At 48.3% G+C, this 18,347-nt stretch overlaps 1 protein-coding gene across 1 annotated transcript in view; it reads left to right on the top strand.

Annotated features, from left to right (window-relative positions):
- The first annotated feature begins 11,454 nt into the window (after positions 1–11,454).
- The window catches only part of SUSD3 (sushi domain containing 3), a 36,678-nt gene continuing 29,785 nt past the window's right edge, over positions 11,455–18,347 (top strand). Inside the window, exon 1 of the mRNA XM_074914269.1 lies at positions 11,455–11,976. Within this exon, the coding sequence (XP_074770370.1) occupies positions 11,892–11,976 (85 nt within the window). The 5' untranslated portion in view covers positions 11,455–11,891. The remainder of the gene's footprint in view (positions 11,977–18,347) is intronic.

The raw sequence follows: 18,347 nt of genomic DNA on the forward strand, positions 1-18,347 counted from the left end.
TCAAAATGTTTGTGAAGTCAATCTTCTGCTTGTGCTCAGTATTCAGGCGTTTGCAGATGGTGGAGAAGCCATATCATCTTGAAGGTTAAATGCTTCACCAGCCAATAAAACATCAATATTTCCAGAGTTCATCTGCATCCACTGATTGTTCATGTAATCGTCTCAGACATTAAGATCCTCGGGTGGCAGCAGTGTGTGACAAATGCACCTGTACAGTATAAGAAAATGGATTGTGTTATCTTGGGAATACTGTCAATCCCTTATTTTAGGTAAGACTCCCTGCAAAGGCAGACCTCCCTGACTTCTGATCTGCACTGGTCAGGGCCCATTTTTTCTCAGCCATCTGTGGGCATTGTACACCCCAGTGCTGCCAGCTCTGACCCGCCGGCATGGAGGAGCTGAGGACTTTGGTGACAGCTCTGCACAAACCACGGTGCTGTGTACACTGAGGGGGCTGAAGTTCACTTCTGTTACAGCTGAAAGGGGTCTTTCAGAGAAAGCAGTGACAACAAAAAAGAAATATTTGCCCAACAGATAAAAGAATAAAGGTTTCTTCCATCACTTTTTCAGTACAAGGAGGAGAGGTGCTCTGGAAATCCTCTGTGGACTTTCTTATTTGGTGAAATGTTCCCTTCCCTGAATTTTTTATTTGATCATATGTACTCTTTCTATTTTTAGCTTACATTTTACTTTTGTTACCCTGCAGATTTCTGTTTTTTCTTTTCCTAAATTGGAAGGCTAATTTAAAAGAATGAGACATCACTAAACTCTATTGGGTCTAGAATTCTGGCCAAGTAATTTTGGATTTGTAGGAAATCGTTTTCAGCTTTAAATAAGTTCAATGCAAGCAACAAGTCATATACTTCTTACAACTCTTTTCAGGTTATGTTTATTTACTTTAACGCAGTTATTTTAATGATAAGCTAATTTAGGAGATAGGAATCTCAGCCTGTGGTGATAACGATCCCAAGGGGAAGCTACTGTGCCAGTTAATAGTTCTTTCTCTTTCAATTTCTGTTGGGCCAACACCTGAGGAGACAACATACGGTGGCATTAGGTACCATCAATTTTGTTGGCTAAAGAATACACAGGGATTTTTTTCTTTGTCCAGCAGCTAGAACAGAATTTTCTTTCCAGCTGTGCCGATCGTGCAATGGTCCATTGTGGTACGTGTGGTGATGGTGTTATGATGGGACACCACGGTGAACTAACTCCTACACAGAGGAATGCGCATGGGGGTAATTTTTAGCAGAACATAACCCACAGTGCAGTGCAACTTAGTAAACAGATGCAGAAATAAGAAAGTGGGCTTTGAATTCTCAATGATCATCAGCAATTTTAGACAGTATTTTTTGGATTTGAGTTCTCATTCTCTGCTAGTTTGGAGTCAGATTTCTGAATTCTGGCAAGCTTGATTATTTGTAAATTTTTTTTTTTCCAGCTTATTTCTTGCTAGATTCCTGATTGAGGAGAATCATGACTTATGGTTCCCCTGTGTGAACCCAAATGATTAATTTGCACATAAGTATGGACATGTACAGTGTTTCTACATACTCCATTGCCATAATGGCTCAGTCCGTAGACGAGTACTCAGCGACAAGAAACTCTAGCTATGATGGGAATTGTGCCATTGCCTTTACTGAGTGCAGGATCTCAGTACATAAAACTTCAGCTTTGTCATTCATGTGTCTGCAGAGCGAAAGAAAGATGAACGTGCTACTTCAACTGTACATGGTTTTTAAATGGAAAGTTTATAATTTTGACTGGGTAGCCTGAAATGTGTCTAGTTCATGGTATTTTTACTGCTCAGCTGTGAACATAGTCCAAAAATGTGACACAATTGTATTGCTTTTTCACCTAATGCTGGATATTAAATACTGAAGCAAAACAGACAACCAAGAAATTATGTGTTCTAGTAACCAGATAGCTGACTGTACTTAGAAAGCTCTGTTGCAATTTTAATATATCATGGAGTAAAAGCAATTTGTAATTAATTTAAACAGATATAAGTACTTTCCATTAAAGATCACAAATTGTACCTAGGAGTGTTTCTCTCCCTTTCTCATCTTTTCTCCCTCATTTCAATAGTTACCAGAGATACTCTCATTATTCATTGCTGATAAGGTATCTTTTTTGTCAGTTAAGATGAAATGACTGTTAATGGCATACTCTGGACTACAATTTTCACTGGGAAAGCTTTTGTACAACTTTAAGAAGATTGCACATGTTTCAGTACCTTCACAAAGCTCTGTTGTCCGGGGAAAACCTCGCCAGCAGGAGTAGGAGCATTCTGCATGCTTTGGCCAGATGAACTCTGGGCTCTTCACATTCAGGAAAATATTTTTATATTTATTTGTGTTCTTTGCTACTCAACCAGATCTGGCTGGCATTGACCTCCACAGCAGAGCATGGCTGGCCTGAACCCCAATGTAGGAAATGAAACGGCAAACCATGCATAGTTTCACATCTTCATTCCTCCTTTTCTCTCTCTTTGTGGCCAAGTGACTGGGATCCTCCAGTCTATGGAGCTGGAGCAGTTTTACACATTTGTGTACTCAATAGCTGTGTTGTCTGTTGTCCTTAATTACCGTGGAGTACTGTGCTGAGTAACATGTGCATTGACACTCACTTTCTTCATTACTGGTGATATCTGAATTTAACTTTTCCTCCTTTCTGCCAATTCTGTCATTTTGACAACATTGGCATTATTTCTTAACCATTTTGGAGCCTTGAGAGATGCCCATCAGGAATTAGTCATTCCTTCTGGCTAACCAGTTTAACAAATGGGATGGCCTGGCTGCCTTCTGTAGAAAAAAAATGTTCAGCAAATGAGTTGTTTTAATTTTATTATTTGATTTTCTTAACTTACTTTTTATGTATCATCTAATTCTGTTCACTCTTTTCTCTCTCATGTGCTGTTATCCTTTCAATGTTTAGGTTGGAAGCATCTGAGATCCTGTGGGTGTCTGGTAGGGGACTGCAGTCACTGAATAAAGATGAGTCTTCTAATGCTGCTTCCCTTGAAACTCAAGAACAATCTCATCTAGCTATAGGCAAGATTTTCCAGAGACCTTTTTTGTCTTTTTCAGCTTTTAGTATGTCATTCATGCCTCTGATATCACTTGCAGATCCACTCTTTGTATTGCTCTGGTATTAGCACATTCTCATTTGACTTTTGGGGTAGCAGGGATTGGTTTTGTCAGCTGCGGTCAGAAGGCAAAAGAAAATGGCTGGTCATATACAAAGGGCCTTGTAGTGCTGATAGCAAGTGAATAACTTGAGTTTTCTCCTGACAAACAGTTTAGATCTGCTGGCAGTGCCTCCACATATTTATTTGAGAATGGAGCTGTTGGAGGGCTGTAGACAAGGCCCAGCAATTCCTCAATAAGCTCAAGTAAGCCATGATATCACTTGTAGAATGAAATGTTTTCTGTAAACTACATACCGGGCAGACTTGGGTCAGAAAGACTGCTGTTCTTCTTGGCTTTTTTGTTACGGTACGTTATTTCTTGCTTGAATCAGATGGACTTGAGACCATCTCATTTAATAGCCCTTGTTAATATAATACAATATACAGGTAATTCTGACAATGCAAGTTTTCATTTCAGGCCAAATATTTAAGCTATAGTTCTTCGTTCATGCTATTACAGGGTAAGCTCTAACAAAAGGTTATTACAAGAAAACTGCCTGCATAAAGCATAACTTATTTTATACAGATTAATAAACAGAGAGCAAGTAGGTCCCCTTGACTTACTCTAGCCACCAGCAAATGTATAACTTGCACTTTGAAAAGTTGCTGATGTCTCTCTTCATAACTCCTGTCAGGTATGTATTTTCATCATTGCTCTACTCATTAAAAATAAGCACCTCAGGTGTCTTGGATACTCAGGGTACAAAGACTGAGTGGATACAATGAAGTAAAAGGTACTAATTACAGAAGGGAAGTCAGTGGGATTTGGAGTGCTGCCAGATCATGCAATGTGTTTTGGATGACTAACTCCAGGGGTGGGAAAAAAAAAATAACATAAATATCCTAATAATTACTTTCCTTGTCTCTGAAATCAGATTGACAAGTCCTGTGGGGAGAAATAACCCCTTTAGCTAGCCTTTGCAAAGGTGATGGCTGCTGGGCGTTTGCTTGCTGGTATAAATTTGAACTTTCAGGAGTACCTTGTGGCTGTCCTGGCTACTTCTTGTTTTCAAGAGAAGAAACAGGACATAGAAGTGCGCATTTATTTTCAATTTGCAAAGTAAGTACATTCAGGAATACATTTCATGCCTTTGCTTAGAATCCATCTTAGTGGAAAATGTCATGCATGGGTAAGATGTACAGGCTCAAACTCAGCTGCAGTTGAAGCCCAAGCTCTTGATGGCTTCAATATTCTTTCACTAATGTGTAATAGGAGTGAACTTTGCCCATCTTCTTGGGGATAATTTAAAAATTATTACTTGAACCTCAAGTTTATTTGTGAACCTGTCAGCACTGTCCTTTTTATATGCTTTAAAACAGGCCATCTCACTACCACTGATAACATTATGAACCTATATAAATCCTGTCTGTGGCATCGGACTCAATATCCTGTCAGCCTTGCATATTGTGTCCCATAACTTCCCAGTCTTAAACTCTGTTTGCTTACGTTATCTCAGCCCTGAGGCTGGATTTGCAGCACTGAGGAAGAAGAGCCCTGGTGATGGGGCTGGAAATGCAGAAACCCAAGCTCACTTCGGGATATTGAGTACAAGGCATCATTGAGCACGGTCATTGTGATTTCTTCTGCCTCTTTTTTGGTAGTCCACAGGGAGGGAAGGGATCATCCTTTTTCAGAAATTAATACCCCCCCCCCCCTCACACGATGAATTTTGCTACTTGTTGATAATACCAGGAGACGTGCTTCTGCAGACAGCTGCTTCTGCCCAAAATCAGCGGTGCTCTGATTTTCACAGAAGATCTGCTTTCCAAGAGTTCTGGGTCTTAAGGGAGAGGAAAATCCTGCTGCTTACTTACATTTTTATTCCACCATACCATCTCTGTACTTAATGCCTCACAGCATTTTTTCTTTGAAAGCGGCTCCTGATTTTTGGAACTGTTTTCACATTCAGATCTTAAATATAAGAGTAAAAAAAAAAAAAAAGAAGAAAAAACATTATTTGTTAGAGCAAGTCTCAGTATGAACAGTACCCCAATATCTGAATGTCCCATATTTTGGGGCATTCAAATCAAGGACACCTAATGTGAATCTAGCTCCGTTCCAAATCCTGTGGGAATGCAGTTTTCTGCTTTGAAGTGTCCATCTTCCAAGGGATGGGGGTGAGGCAACCTGAAAATTATCCTTTTCTTCTTCATGTTCTCTCTGCTGGATCCCTGTAGGCCTTGGTGTCCATGGGGACCCCGATCTATTCTGCAGGTGCTGCTCTCCTTATCTTTGCCATTTAGCTCTTCCTCAGATAACAGCCATCAGCAGGCATAACCCACTGGTTTGTGAGCCTTTGCTGTTTTCTGACTCCTCGCTGAGGCACCATCTCATCCCCTGCAACCTGCTGTCAGACACTTTTTCATGGACTCTGAATTCTCTGTCTTGCTAGAAGCCTGGAAATGTCACACATCCACACTTTTTTACCTCTTTCTTTTTTTTTTTTTTTTTTTTTTTTAAATAAGCCACTTGCTTTCTGTCTCTCATTTCCCAGTTCCTCTCATCGTCCTTTGTTATTTATCTCCCATTCCTTTATGTGTATTAATTCTGATACCATGCCTCTTAAAAACATCTCTACCAGCTCAAAAGCTGGTATTTGAGCATAAAAGGGGATTGTGAAAGCTCAGCAAAGCTGAGGCTGCTACGCAGCACACTCTGGCACATTTGTAGCAGGGTCCAGGCCTGTCAAACCCCACGGTGTGATGCAGCATGCATGTTTGTAATGTAGGGATTTGCATGTTTTTACCATTTTTTTGTCTTATTCCTATAATCAGGCACAAACAACTTAAATAGGGAAACAGAATTATCATTATTTGCTTTCCATTATAATGCTAAGAAATTAAGCTGGAGAAGAAAGTGTGACATATGCCAGATTACCACAGGCACCAAATCCAAAACGAAACATGAATTTGTAAGGCCATGTCTGCTTAACTGTAACTGTGCTGATTAGCTCCCAACAATGCTGGAGGAGATAGTTTGCGTGCGAGTGTACACAGCAACATTTTATCTTCTATTGAAGACATAAATGGTTGTTCTCAGAGTGTTTGTTTTTCCAAGCTACTGGCAAAACGGTATGGATATTGATGCCACTTGGCCTGTCACACTGTATTTATTCATTTCTATTTCAGAGGGAACAAAAATGTTCCCTCTTCAAATTAGCTTAACATTTTCAGTCTCTGATGGGACAAACATAGCTGCATGTTGCTGTATTTTTCTATACTGTGGCACTGCACTATACTTAATAGTAGTACAAGAAAATGGTTCCTGAGCTACGGCCCCTCACGGAATCCTCTATGTCCCTGACATCTGCCTACATCTCCTGGGGGGAAAAGTGTAGAGTCACTAGACAAAAGGAAAATACGTTGGGCTTTTTTGCAGCACATGAATGGGTCACTTATCAGCCACAAGCTGTCACTGCATGAGCACAACAGAGCTCTGCACCCTTGACAGCCCAAGAGAGTTGGTGGAGGGGCTGAAATGGAGTTTGGCATGGGCATGCAGCTGGCCCCTGGCAGAGACGACCCTTCAGGTCCCCGTGTGCAGTATTCCTCACTCCAAAACCAGATTGATACTCCCCACCCTGAAGATTTCTCATCATCACTCCTCTCTGCTGGGAAAAGCAGCCCTTTATTCCCATCTTTAATCCCTTTTTTTAATTTGTGCAAGGTCCTTTCCTGTTGTGCCATAGCTGTTCGAGGTCCTTTGAGAAGAGATTTTGCTGAAAGCCCTTTTATGAAGACCCACGTAGAAATTATAAACTAGATTTCCCCTATTTTCTGGCCTCTTGTAAACATCTCCAGAGGATTTTTGAGATATAACTTACTTCCATTCATAAAACCCATGTTGACTTTTCCTTAGTATATTAAATATTCTTATTTGCTAAAACATTTTCTATTATTGTGGCTGGTAAGATTTCAAGCTTACCAGCCAGTAGTTTCTGAAGTCTTATCTGAAGGAAATCCTTTTAAAAAGCTGGTGACACACTTCCTCTATTTCAGACCTTGGGTAATCAAGAAGATTTTATGTGAGAGGTTATGCACCATCATTAAAAATTAATTTGGTTATTTCATCTTGAGTTTCTTTTGCACTCTTGCTGAATGCCACTTGCTCTTGTTCTTTGTCTGCATGTTCCACAGCATCCTCTACCAACACACAGACCACCTTGTGCCTCCGCTCAAAGAGGGGCTCTGGCTTTCCTCTCTGCTTTCCTCCAGGGTAAGCAAAGAATTAATTTAGCCTTTCTGCTGTGACTTTATCTTATCTGAGTGTTTCTTTCAGATGCTGATCAAGGACCCCACCAGTTCTCTGACAGACAGACTGCAGGGCATCCAAAGCCAAATTTATGATTTGGCTTGATGCTTTTTGCAAGTTGTTCTTCCATTCTTTGGCCTGCTTCTTGTGCCTTTCATGTTTAATCTGCCAGGTTTTCTACTGTCCTCATTCGGGCACATCTTCATATTTTTTCAAAAGGAGATTTGCCTTTTCCCTCTGCTGCTCTGTCCTGCCAGCTTTTCCTTTCTGATTCTTCTCATCCTTGCTGACAAGCAGGTGTGTCCTGTGCTTCCAGCCCAGTGGCAACCAACAGTCTCCCATCTGTCTGGGAGGATCTGATGGTCTTGGCTCTTCCTCAGGGGCTGTTTTCTAACAGCCAGTTTGCTTTCTGAGGTCAGTACAGTGGTGGTGAAATGTCTGGCTCCTGTTGCTTGTGCAAAGAGATTGGATCTAGAGTGTATTGTGGTCTCCGAGTCTCAAAGGTGGCAGTCTGAGCTAGATGGTGTGCTCTGGGTCATTCCTCCTCCGGAAGGTTCCTTAAACAGCTCCATACAGCAGTCCCTGATCGTGTCTGAAAACGCAGCCTCCCGGGCAGACCTCGAGCTGCACAGGGGTGGCTGGAGCCATCAGTGACAGTCGTAGATGAAAGAAAAGGTGAGGGCTTCAGGTTCCAGTTTCATAAGGCCTGGGTTGCGCTAACAGCCCCCTGCCAAGGCAAGAGGAAAGAGACTGCTTTCCCACTCCGGTTTTGCTGGGTTAGCAGGTTTTGCTGGCATCTTGATGTAGGAGCAGCAGAAGGGCAGAGATGAAACGTATAGCTGGGAGGAGGAGGAGGAGGACGAGAAGCTGGGGGCAGAGTAAAACTGCCTCCTTTGGGCAGCATCACACCACTGATTCAGGAGCATCCTGGGGACAGGAACAGTTTCTGCAACCCAACAGATTATTTCACTGTCATTTCTAATGATTTTGTTTTCCTTTCAGGAATCTAATTGCTGAACCCAAGGAGAAGTTCCCCAGTAACACTTATGTGTGTGTTATCTGATCAAACAGAAACCTGTGGCTGACTGTCCTTTCCAAGAGTTACTGAATAAGCAGCCGGGCTGCTCAAGGCGTCTGAGCAATGTGGGCAAAACCAAGTTGTATTGCCTAGGGTTTGGGGGCTGATGCAGCTCAAAGGGAGAAGCAGGGTGAAGAGGAGGTAGCAGCAGGGCTGGCTGCAGCGAGAGAGAGAGAGACGGGGATCAGCTTGCTGCTGCTGCTGGAGTACTGGAAAGGTGCCACCGCCAGGCCTGGGGAGTGTGTCCCTGCCCCTGCCGCTGCTGCCTAAGCAGGCGCACCGGGATAGGGGCTCCCACTTCAGCGGTCTTGTGCCCTTGGCATGATTTGAGCTAGCCCTAATAACTGGGATTAGAAGACAGACAGTGCCTTAGGGCAGCTTAGTGAAATCCAACAGTTAAACAATCCCTGTGCAAAGGCAACAAGTGTCTAGTTGGGGTTGCACATCTTCCCCTGATGCTGAAGATGAAATAAGGGGTTCAGCAGGGAAAAACTGGGCTGCAGCATGGAAACTTCCATCAGTTTTAAGATGTTCTCTTCCTTCTCTCTCTTTTTCTTGGGTTTGTCCCACTATACCGATGAGAAATTTTTTACTAAATTCAAAGCATATTTGCATGGGAGGGGTGGCTTTAAAAGCAAAATCATGTTGCCGTTGTTGATGATGACAGATGACAGCACCTTACTTGGGCAAAATTCCCTGTTATTACAGCTGGATTTGAAATAAGGATTGTTGGCATCTCGTCAATGGAATTGGCCACCTTCTCCATTCAAACCATCAGCAAGACTTCGACTGATGACAAGCACTAAGTCCCCACAGCTTCCTCACACAAGCACTCCCCCTGAAGCCAGAGAGATGAGTTATCACAGCTTCCCCACACGAGCTCCCTACCTGAAGGCAGCACCAGGGCTGCTCTTTGCCTGTGGCACTGCAGGGCCTGCCTAAGCAAAACCACTTCTCTTGGATTATGCCCCCCATTACAGAGAAAAACGAAAAGTTGTCATGAGTGAGTGGGATTCAGATGCTGCTTCTGTAGCTGCTTCTGTAAGTGCCTGTAAGAAAAAGTTTGACTTGCAACACAGTTGTGTTCAGTTTTAATTGTGTCATAGCAATAACAACGGCTTAAGGAAAAAAAATCACTTATCTGTCTTTGGTATTCCTCTGGCTTCACAGACATAAAGGACTTGATGGCAGGAGCTATAGTTTCTTGTTGACTTAAATTAGATTTATGAGTATTGAGCATTACTGAAAATACAGGCTTAAATCATAAGTATTTTCAAAAATGCTGTTCTTTTGCCATAATGTGACCAAATACTACTTTTAAATTGTGTTTGAGTTGTAGAGATGGAAATAGCAGTCCTTTATATATGCCATATTTCTATGGACTCCCTGCCAAATAAGCTCACAGGAAAGAGTGCTTGTCCAGTGGCACAGAGTAGCTGTGTCACCACTACCCATGGGTACGATCCCACTCCAATTGATTAGCAGTTTTTTCTCAGTCTGTTTGGGTTTGGTGCATCTTGGAATTTCATCTCTCCAATATGGTCCTGCGGACTTTTTTTCTTGTAATTCCATGTGAAAAAAAATAATGAGAGGGTAAAGCAAGCAGAGTGTTAATAGCCACAGTGCTTAGTGTGGGCCCCAGCCCATATGCTCAGCACCAACAAGCAGGGCTCCTTCCGAAGAGCCTGCTGTTCCTCCTCTTGCTTTTCCTGGACACACACTGCAAACCACTGAAGCACTTTTCTGAATCTACTGCTAGTGTCAGCAAATCAATGATCTCACCCAGCACTGCTGAGACCCAAACTCACTTGTTCGAGGTAAAGCTGCTCGGGTAGTGACTGTGGGGCATACGGATGGGGTGCGAGACGCACAGCATCGCACACAGGATGAGTGCAAGACGCCTGGGTCTCACAGAGTAGCTTGTGCGTGCTGCTGTGTGTCCTCCAGCTCCAGGTGGGATGAGGATGGATCTCGGCACTACCCAGCGAGTGCAGTTTCAGATCCCAGTGAAAACAAACACAACTTCGAAGACCATAAACTGCACATACATGAGAGACGCAGCTCCTGGCACACAGTGGCACAGTGAGCAGTGGCAGCATGTCTGGGGTGAGAACAGACCCACGAGCCCAGTCCGCCCCACCTGAGGCTCTCCCGGCTGTGAGCACCGGCCTGGCCGCACTGGGGGACGACGGCGGGCAGCGGGGGGGCAGGCAGGGCAGGCAGTGGGGGACACAGGCAGGGCAGGCGGCGGGGGGACACAGGCAGGGCAGGCAGCGGGGGACACAGGCAGGGCAGGCAGTGGGGGGGCAGGCAGGGCAGGCAGCGGGGACACAGGCAGGGCAGGCAGCGGGGGGACGCAGGCAGGGCAGGCAGCGGGGGGGCAGGCAGGGCAGGCGGCGGGGGGACACAGGCAGGGCAGGCAGCGGGGGGGCAGGCAGGGCAGGCAGCGGGGGGGCAGGCAGGGCAGGCGGCGGGGGGACACAGGCAGGGCAGGCAGCGGGGGGACACAGGCAGGGCAGGCGGCGGGGGGGCAGGCAGGGCAGGCAGCGGGGGGGCAGGCAGGGCAGGCGGCGGGGGGACACAGGCAGGGCAGGCGGCGGGGGGGGAAGGAGGCAGGGCAGGCGGCGGGGGGGCAGGCAGGGCAGGCAGCGGGGACACAGGCAGGGCAGGCAGCGGGGGGGCAGGCAGGGCAGGCAGCGGGGACACAGGCAGGGCAGGCAGCGGGGGGGCAGGCAGGGCAGGCGGCGGGGGGACACAGGCAGGGCAGGCAGCGGGGGGACACAGGCAGGGCAGGCGGCGGGGGGGCAGGCAGGGCAGGCAGCGGGGGGGCAGGCAGGGCAGGCGGCGGGGGGACACAGGCAGGGCAGGCGGCGGGGGGGGAAGGAGGCAGGGCAGGCGGCGGGGGGTGGAGAGCAGGCAGCCCCTGCCCGGCGCCGCGGGGCAGTGCCGCATCCCCGCCAGGCCGCTCCGGGGGAGCCAGGCGGGTCGGGAGGGGACGGGCCTGAGCCCCGGGTGCCAGCGGGCGCGGCCCCGGCCCTCGGGGGGTGTCACAGCACGGCGCTGCCCGGTGCCCCGGGGCCGCAGCGCGCTGGGGAGCCGCTCCGGCGGCGCCTCGTCTCCCGCCAGCGCCGAGTAGCCACCGCCTCCCGCCTGCCTCCTCCCCGCCCTCCCCTCCGCGGGTGCCGGCGGAGGGGCCGCGGGGCGGGCGTCCGGAGCGGGCTGGAGGGGCCGCGGCGGCGGCTCCTGCGGGACGGCGGCTCCCCCCCCGGCCCGGCCCGGCCCCGGCGGCGGCGGAGGGCGGTCGGAGGCGGGCGGCGGCTGCACCTGCCGGGCGGCGCCGGTGGCTCGGCGCGGCGGGGCTCGGCGCGGCCATGCCGGCAGTCACGGCGCCGGGGCTGGACGTGCCGCGGACCGCCGCGCCCGGGCGGGACGGGGGCGGCCCCCGCGGATACACAGGTACGAGCGCGGCCCCCGCCCCGCAGGGTCCCGCAGCATCCTCGCACAAGTTCCCTCCCGCGCCGCTCCGGGAGGGGGGTGATGCCGGCGGGAGGCAGGGCTGCACCCCGGGCAGAGTGCGGGACCAATCCCCCGCGGAGGGGTGCGGAGTACCCGGGGCAGGATGCGGGACTCCCTGGACAGAGACGCGTGTCCCCCGGGAAGGGGCGCGGGACGCCCCCCCCCGGCAGGGAACCCTCCGCCGGCACCCTCTGTGCCGGCTCCGGGGCCGATCCCTGCGGCCGGGCAGGGGGGGCACCTCGCCCCCACCCTGAAGTTCTCAGGGACCCAGCGCCCCAGGGCGAGTGTCCCGGCGCCTCCCCGGGCACGGGAGGGGGCTCGGCGGGGCCCCGGCGGCACGGGAACGGCTCTGCCGGCGCTGCCATCCCGGTGCGTGCGGGGAACGGCGGCTCCTGCGGGGAGAGGCTGCGGTGCCGGCCCCGGGGTGCGGGGTCAGACAGGGCGAGGGCCCCCCCCCGGATGGGTGTCGGAGCAGCGCCTCATCCCGCAGCCCCCTCCCCAGAGCCACGCCGGCGGGTCGCCCCGGGCGCCGGTACTGGCCCGAGGCAGCAGCCCCGCACGGGGCGTCCCGCGGTGCGGGGCCTGGCCCGGAGGCGGCTCGGGCCTCCGCCGCGCCTTGACTGCTCTTAACTAGGAGGCACAGGGGTTCACTCTCGGGGTCTGGGGTCGGCTCCCGTGAGTGACCGGGGGGTGCTGCGGTGGCGAGCGGCTCCCAGCTGCGAGGGCTGGGCCAGCAGGAGGCCAAGTGCACTTGTGCGGAGCCGGCTGGGGGCTGCTGATCCTCGGGCAGAAACCACCTCGGGGCGAGCGTGAACGGGCTGGGCAGAAAATGAGGATGTCGGGGTCTTCACGGAGCAGGATAATGCACTGAGGAGTGGAATGGGAACCGATCAGAGCTTCTGTGCTTCCTTTCCTGTCTCTTCCCCCTCGGTTTTGTTATTCGGTTTGATCGCACGGATCCTGACACGCTTTCAAAACCTCTTCGAGTCGAGCGGGTCTGATGGACGCGGTGGTAGCGGGAGCAGCCGGCGGGCCTGGCCCTGGCGCGGCGGGACGTGGGGCTGCGGGGGGGGCAGAGCCAGGGCCCCCAGTGCCGCGGGCGGGGGCAGCGGGAGCCGCCCGGTCCCAGCCCCAGGGAGCCGGGCCGGGGGCAGGAGCCTGCGGGAGCTCGGGGGGGCTGCGGGGCACCTGCCCCCGCCCGGGCTGCGGGGGCACGCGGGGCTTCCCCTGGCTTCGGTGCGAGCGGGGCTGAGCGCTCCTGAAACTCAGGGACCTCCTCCTCCTCCTCCGCAGCCTGCCCCCACCCATCCTGCACTTCAGTTTGCTCCTGTGGTTCTAACAGACGTTATCAATGACCTGATTTTGTTGCTCTGATAGAAATGAGCAAATGTGTTTGGGCTAACAGAGTAGCGATGCTTTGAATTGCATCCACCGAATGTCCTTAGCTGTGCATTTAATTTGAATTTAATAGAGCAGTTCGTTTTAAAAATGCAAAACAAGTTCTTGGAAACCTACTTAGAGAATTAACAGCTGAAACACAAGTGTAGGCCTTGTTGCTCTAGTTTGATGCTAATGTTACTAATCATTGACTTTGTTCTTTTGTAATATCGTGTGTGTTTGGTTACTTTATTTGTTGTGTCAAATTGTCTTCTGGGGCTGGGTTTGCCCGCAGTTAAGGTGAGGTTTAAAAGTGGCACGTCCCATGTTACGCTCAGCCTTCCTGCTCCTGCCTAGGCTAATCTTGCCTTGTGTAGATCTGTGGCAATACCCCTAGAAATGCAGTATCTACAAAAAAACATCTGGCGTTAAGACTGGAAATTTACCCTCAGTTAATCCCTCCTATATCTACAAACCTGACTTCTCTCAGCCATGTCTCCAGCCAGAACAACAAACATCAGTTTTTGCAAACCAACTACACCAAAACTGTGGAGCAGGAGTTCTTGGTAAGGTGCTAAATTGGAGTAAAAAGGGAGTACACAGGGTCAGGGCATGGCTATGCTGCACTGTTGTAGCACCAGCAGAGATGCTTGCAGCACAGGGGGCTTTGCCAGACCTTTGCTGGGTGTCATGCTCCCGCGTCCCCCCTCCCCTCATTGCCCTGCTGCTTTATGGAGGTTTGTTTTGGCCTTCACCATCTGTGCAGATTTCACCTCCGTTGAATATCCATTTATTACTATGAATGTGTTGAGTTAGGTGGATGTGCTACTGTTAAATCCGAGTGGCTTAGATAGCTAAAATTATGACTACTTGTATCATTTTAAATTAAACTCTTGTTCAGAATACTTAATTTAAATGTGACCGTGTTATTTATGCGGCAATATTTGCTGGAGAAGTGACCTCTAGAGAAAGGTGATGACAACTGTTATACAGTATCTTTCCCTGTATGGTGCTGTTACTGGGGATCACTTTTCAGGCTGCTCTGATTGAGTGCCCTCCTTGTAAAATTTGAGGCTATGAGGAATAGGGTAATAATAAATATTTGTACGGACAAAATCCCTCGCACGTTCCTTTTGCAGAGGATGAAAAAACATGTGGCAACATTTCCATTTGAATTAACGCATGAATAGAGAGAAGTTAGAGAAGTTCCTTGGCACAGCCTGATGCCTGTAGCACTTAGAGGGACCTACAGCTTCCTGAGACACAGCTGTGAAATTCAAACACCCTCTGCTTCTCCTGGTCTTGGCTGCTTTTTGAGGGCTGGTTTCTCTTCCATCTCACCTTGAGCAGGGAGAATGATACCACCCTGCACTTGAGGAGGTTCAGCAGTGCACTTGCAAAAGGAGCTGTGGGAGCCTGATTTACACCTCGGGAAGGTCAGTGTGCTGCTCATATATTCTGCGTATCAGAAGGGCAAATGTGCAGAGTGGGAACGTGGGGTGGAGGAAGAGCACAGCAAATGTCTTGATGCTGAGAAGAAGCCTTCTTCAATTCAGCCTCATTTTTAAATTATACAGATGCTTTTATGTGTTCCATACCATACTGTGTTGTTTTGCTCTCACAACAGCATTACAGTATTATTGCCTTTCTGTGGTGGCTTACTGTGGACAGATACGCATCGACCATCTCTTGCCAGGCTCATTATATTATCTGGAAAAGCCTCTGAAATTCTGAAATGGTCATGTCTGTGGTGACCCAAGCGCTTTCCTGCCCTGCAGGAATTGCCGTGAAGCAGGGTGCTGTCGCCAGCCCAGCTGCTGCTATGCCACTGTGTTGCTGTTGCCTCTGAAGCTGCTCAAATTATACTGGGGGGGGGTCTTTGTGTGTAAAAGGAGAGAGAGGAAGGAGTAGCAAAGGCATATCAGTTATTTTTAGTCTTCGTGTTGCTGAAGCTGGGGGCTCTGGCCCTCTGTTTTTCCAGGGTGGTACCTTGTTTTTTGCTGTGATTCCTCCCTCATTCCTCAATGCAATCTGTAGCTCTTTCAGGCCGGGGCAGCACATATAAACATATGGGTGCACCTGCAAACGCATCAGCGCAGCCACAGACAAAGGGGATGTAGGAAAGAAATACAGAACACGACAGAAAAAATCGTTATGCCAGGTTATAAGTTAGTAAGGCCCTTGCTGCTGGGTTGTTGTCTGGAGTTGTGGTTCTGCTTCGTCCCTCTGCCTTCTCAAATCAGGGAACCAGAGAGGCAGCCTAAGGCAAGGTGGAACATGCTGCAGGACGCTTCCGGACCATGTCATGGAAGAAATTGTCTAGCAGACACCATTTAAGAGAAGAGACACGATCTCTGGCTTAGGACAGACACAAGCTGCAGTTTGCTGGAGGATGGAAGAGATATCACCATGTATTTGCTTGGTTATACTCTGGATGACTGTTAGTGGCTGTGGTGGGATGTAGGTACCGGGCTGGATGTACCTTTGGCATGACTTGAGGTGCCTGTTCTTTTGTGAGCAACTTTTTTTTACTGAAGTGAGTTTCCTTACTGGTGCAGAAACTGTGAAATCATGTCACTGAGAACTTACAGTTGCTCTTCCAGGAAAGCAAAAGCAAAGTTGTTCTTCAAAGCCAAGAGCACTGCTGCTCTGCAGAAAGGCTGCAAGGAGGTTTCTCACCTTGTTTTTGTGATCCTGAGATACAGCTCAGTTTTTAGGCTGAGGAAGAAAACATTGATCCTGAATTTTAATTTCCACAGGGCAGGATGTGACACAACTTGGAATATATGGGTTTGTAATTTCTTCAGGGTTATTTCTCCTTCCTTTTTCTCCCATGAGATCAAAGTGAAAGCTTTTATTAAATAAGGTAAAAGAAGTGACAGTTGTAGAATTTCAGCTAATTGATTTTATCTCCTGTACTGCAAGATGCTGATCTTAGTGGTTAGGCATTTGCACCAGGCATTGTAACTGCTTTGAGAGAATGATTTTTGTGCTTGTCACAAAAAAACTCTAGAACGGTACAAAAGAGAGGAGGAAAAGAGTTATTAGGTCTTCTGGCACAGTCCTCCATGGCACAAGATTGTTCCCTATGGTATTCTCTAATACTTTGTCCTAGCTCCTCTTAAATTACCTAGGTTATAAAGATGAATTATGTCTAGACTTCTGAATTTCAGCTAGAGAATGAAGTGAGCTTAATGTTTTGGACCCAAACCATTGATATATCAAGAATCAGAAATCAGCCTCAAAACACTGAATCAAAACCACCCGAATGACAACAGATAATCCAGCACTTTCTGGGTTAGTTGTGACCAGAAATGTGGTTGATTTTAAAGGGCCAAAACGCTGCCAGTTTGGCTGTTCCCACTGTGGCAGAGCCAGGAGGTCTTGGGACCTTTCCCGTGAGAAAGCGGAGCCTCCCAGCACACATCTGTAACTCTACAACAAAGAGAGTTTTAACTGTGTTGAAATTAGCACTACTTAGCTTTTTTAGGCCCACTGGCCACTGACTTTTTCTGTGCCTGGCACTACAGAGCCTTGCCTTCAATAATTTGATGGGGACAAGCCAACATGTAGGACAGTTGCTAGTTTTCATTTAGGCATTTTATTGTCACGCTGTCTTTCAGATGCAGCCACAGATAAGCAGGCGTGTTATTCTGAGGAGCAGTTTTGAGTAGCTCAGTGGATCAAAAGATTGACGGAAAGATCGTTTTGCAGTCTTGGTGGAAGTCTGCCTCTCTTGCATTTTGTTTTGTTTTAAATGACGACAGTGAGAAATGCTGAAGTTGCAGAAAGCTCACCAAAATGAATTAATTCCTGTATCTGTGGAGGGTCTTGGAGATGGGGTTGAGCTGGTTTAGGTAGAAGGTTTTGGCAGCAGAAGTTTTTCTGGCCCAGCACCTCCCAGGCTACTCAGGGGGGCAGCATGAATTGCAGCAGCAGTGGCTGGCAGAAACACTTGGAGGGGAAGAGAATGGGTTAACTCTTTGCTCTTCCTCTGACAGAGTTGGAAGCGACTATTGAGTTGTTATTTCTGGGATGAAATAAAGCCAAACACAATGCTGCTCACATGTACAAGTCTCCTCAGCAGAGGGTCTTCGGTTGGGAGTGATTTTGAGGAGGGGTGAAAATGGGGACAGAAGCTGGGTTAGGTGACGTGAAGGGATGATGTACAAAAACCTGAGTCCATGCGTGGGCTGGGAAATAGTGTTTTGGGCTGAAGTGGCTGAAGGAGGTGCAAGGGAGAAGCTTTGTTGTTTGATTCCTCCTGTTCAGGAGAGCAGAAATTTGTGCCTTCATGTAAAAGAGCAGAATTATATACCTTTGCTAGTTAGTTGGGTCAAAAGAGGCATCTGGACTGGACATCAGGTTTTACTTTGCTCTAAAAAGAGATGCCGTATGAAGCCTGTGACAGTTTTGCATAGGCAAGAGAGAGCTCTGGTGTTTGGCCCGTTATTGTTAATAAATACAGAAATACAGACTGGGACTAAGTTTTTCACTCATTTTAAATACAAATCAGAGACTAGTTTTGCCTTGTATTCTGGCCATCCAAAAGTTGCCAATGATTTAGCTGAATTATCTGATGCAAGATCTTAGTTCCTTAGACACGTGCAGTACAAGAAAGCGAAGGGCATAGGGCTGCTGTCCTTTGATCTGCTCACTTAAGCGACTTGCTGTTCTGCATATAACTCAAATGCAATCATTGACTTTTTTAATGGGAAAAAGTAAACACAATGGACTGGTTCCCCGTCCTTTTACTGGCATCCCTGTCAATCTTCATGCCATCTTTCACTAATTCCTATGGCCAGGGAGGCCAAAAGCAGATGTGCTTATTGACTCGTACTGTTAATCATTGCCATGCTTGAATGGTTTCTGGCAGGATGCTGCGTGACTTTCACATGTTGCAATTTTGCAGGTTGGTTTTGTGTCGATGGCCG

This window comes from Athene noctua, chromosome 10, assembly GCF_965140245.1.
Source record: "Athene noctua chromosome 10, bAthNoc1.hap1.1, whole genome shotgun sequence".
Classification (NCBI taxonomy): Eukaryota; Metazoa; Chordata; class Aves; order Strigiformes; family Strigidae; genus Athene; species Athene noctua.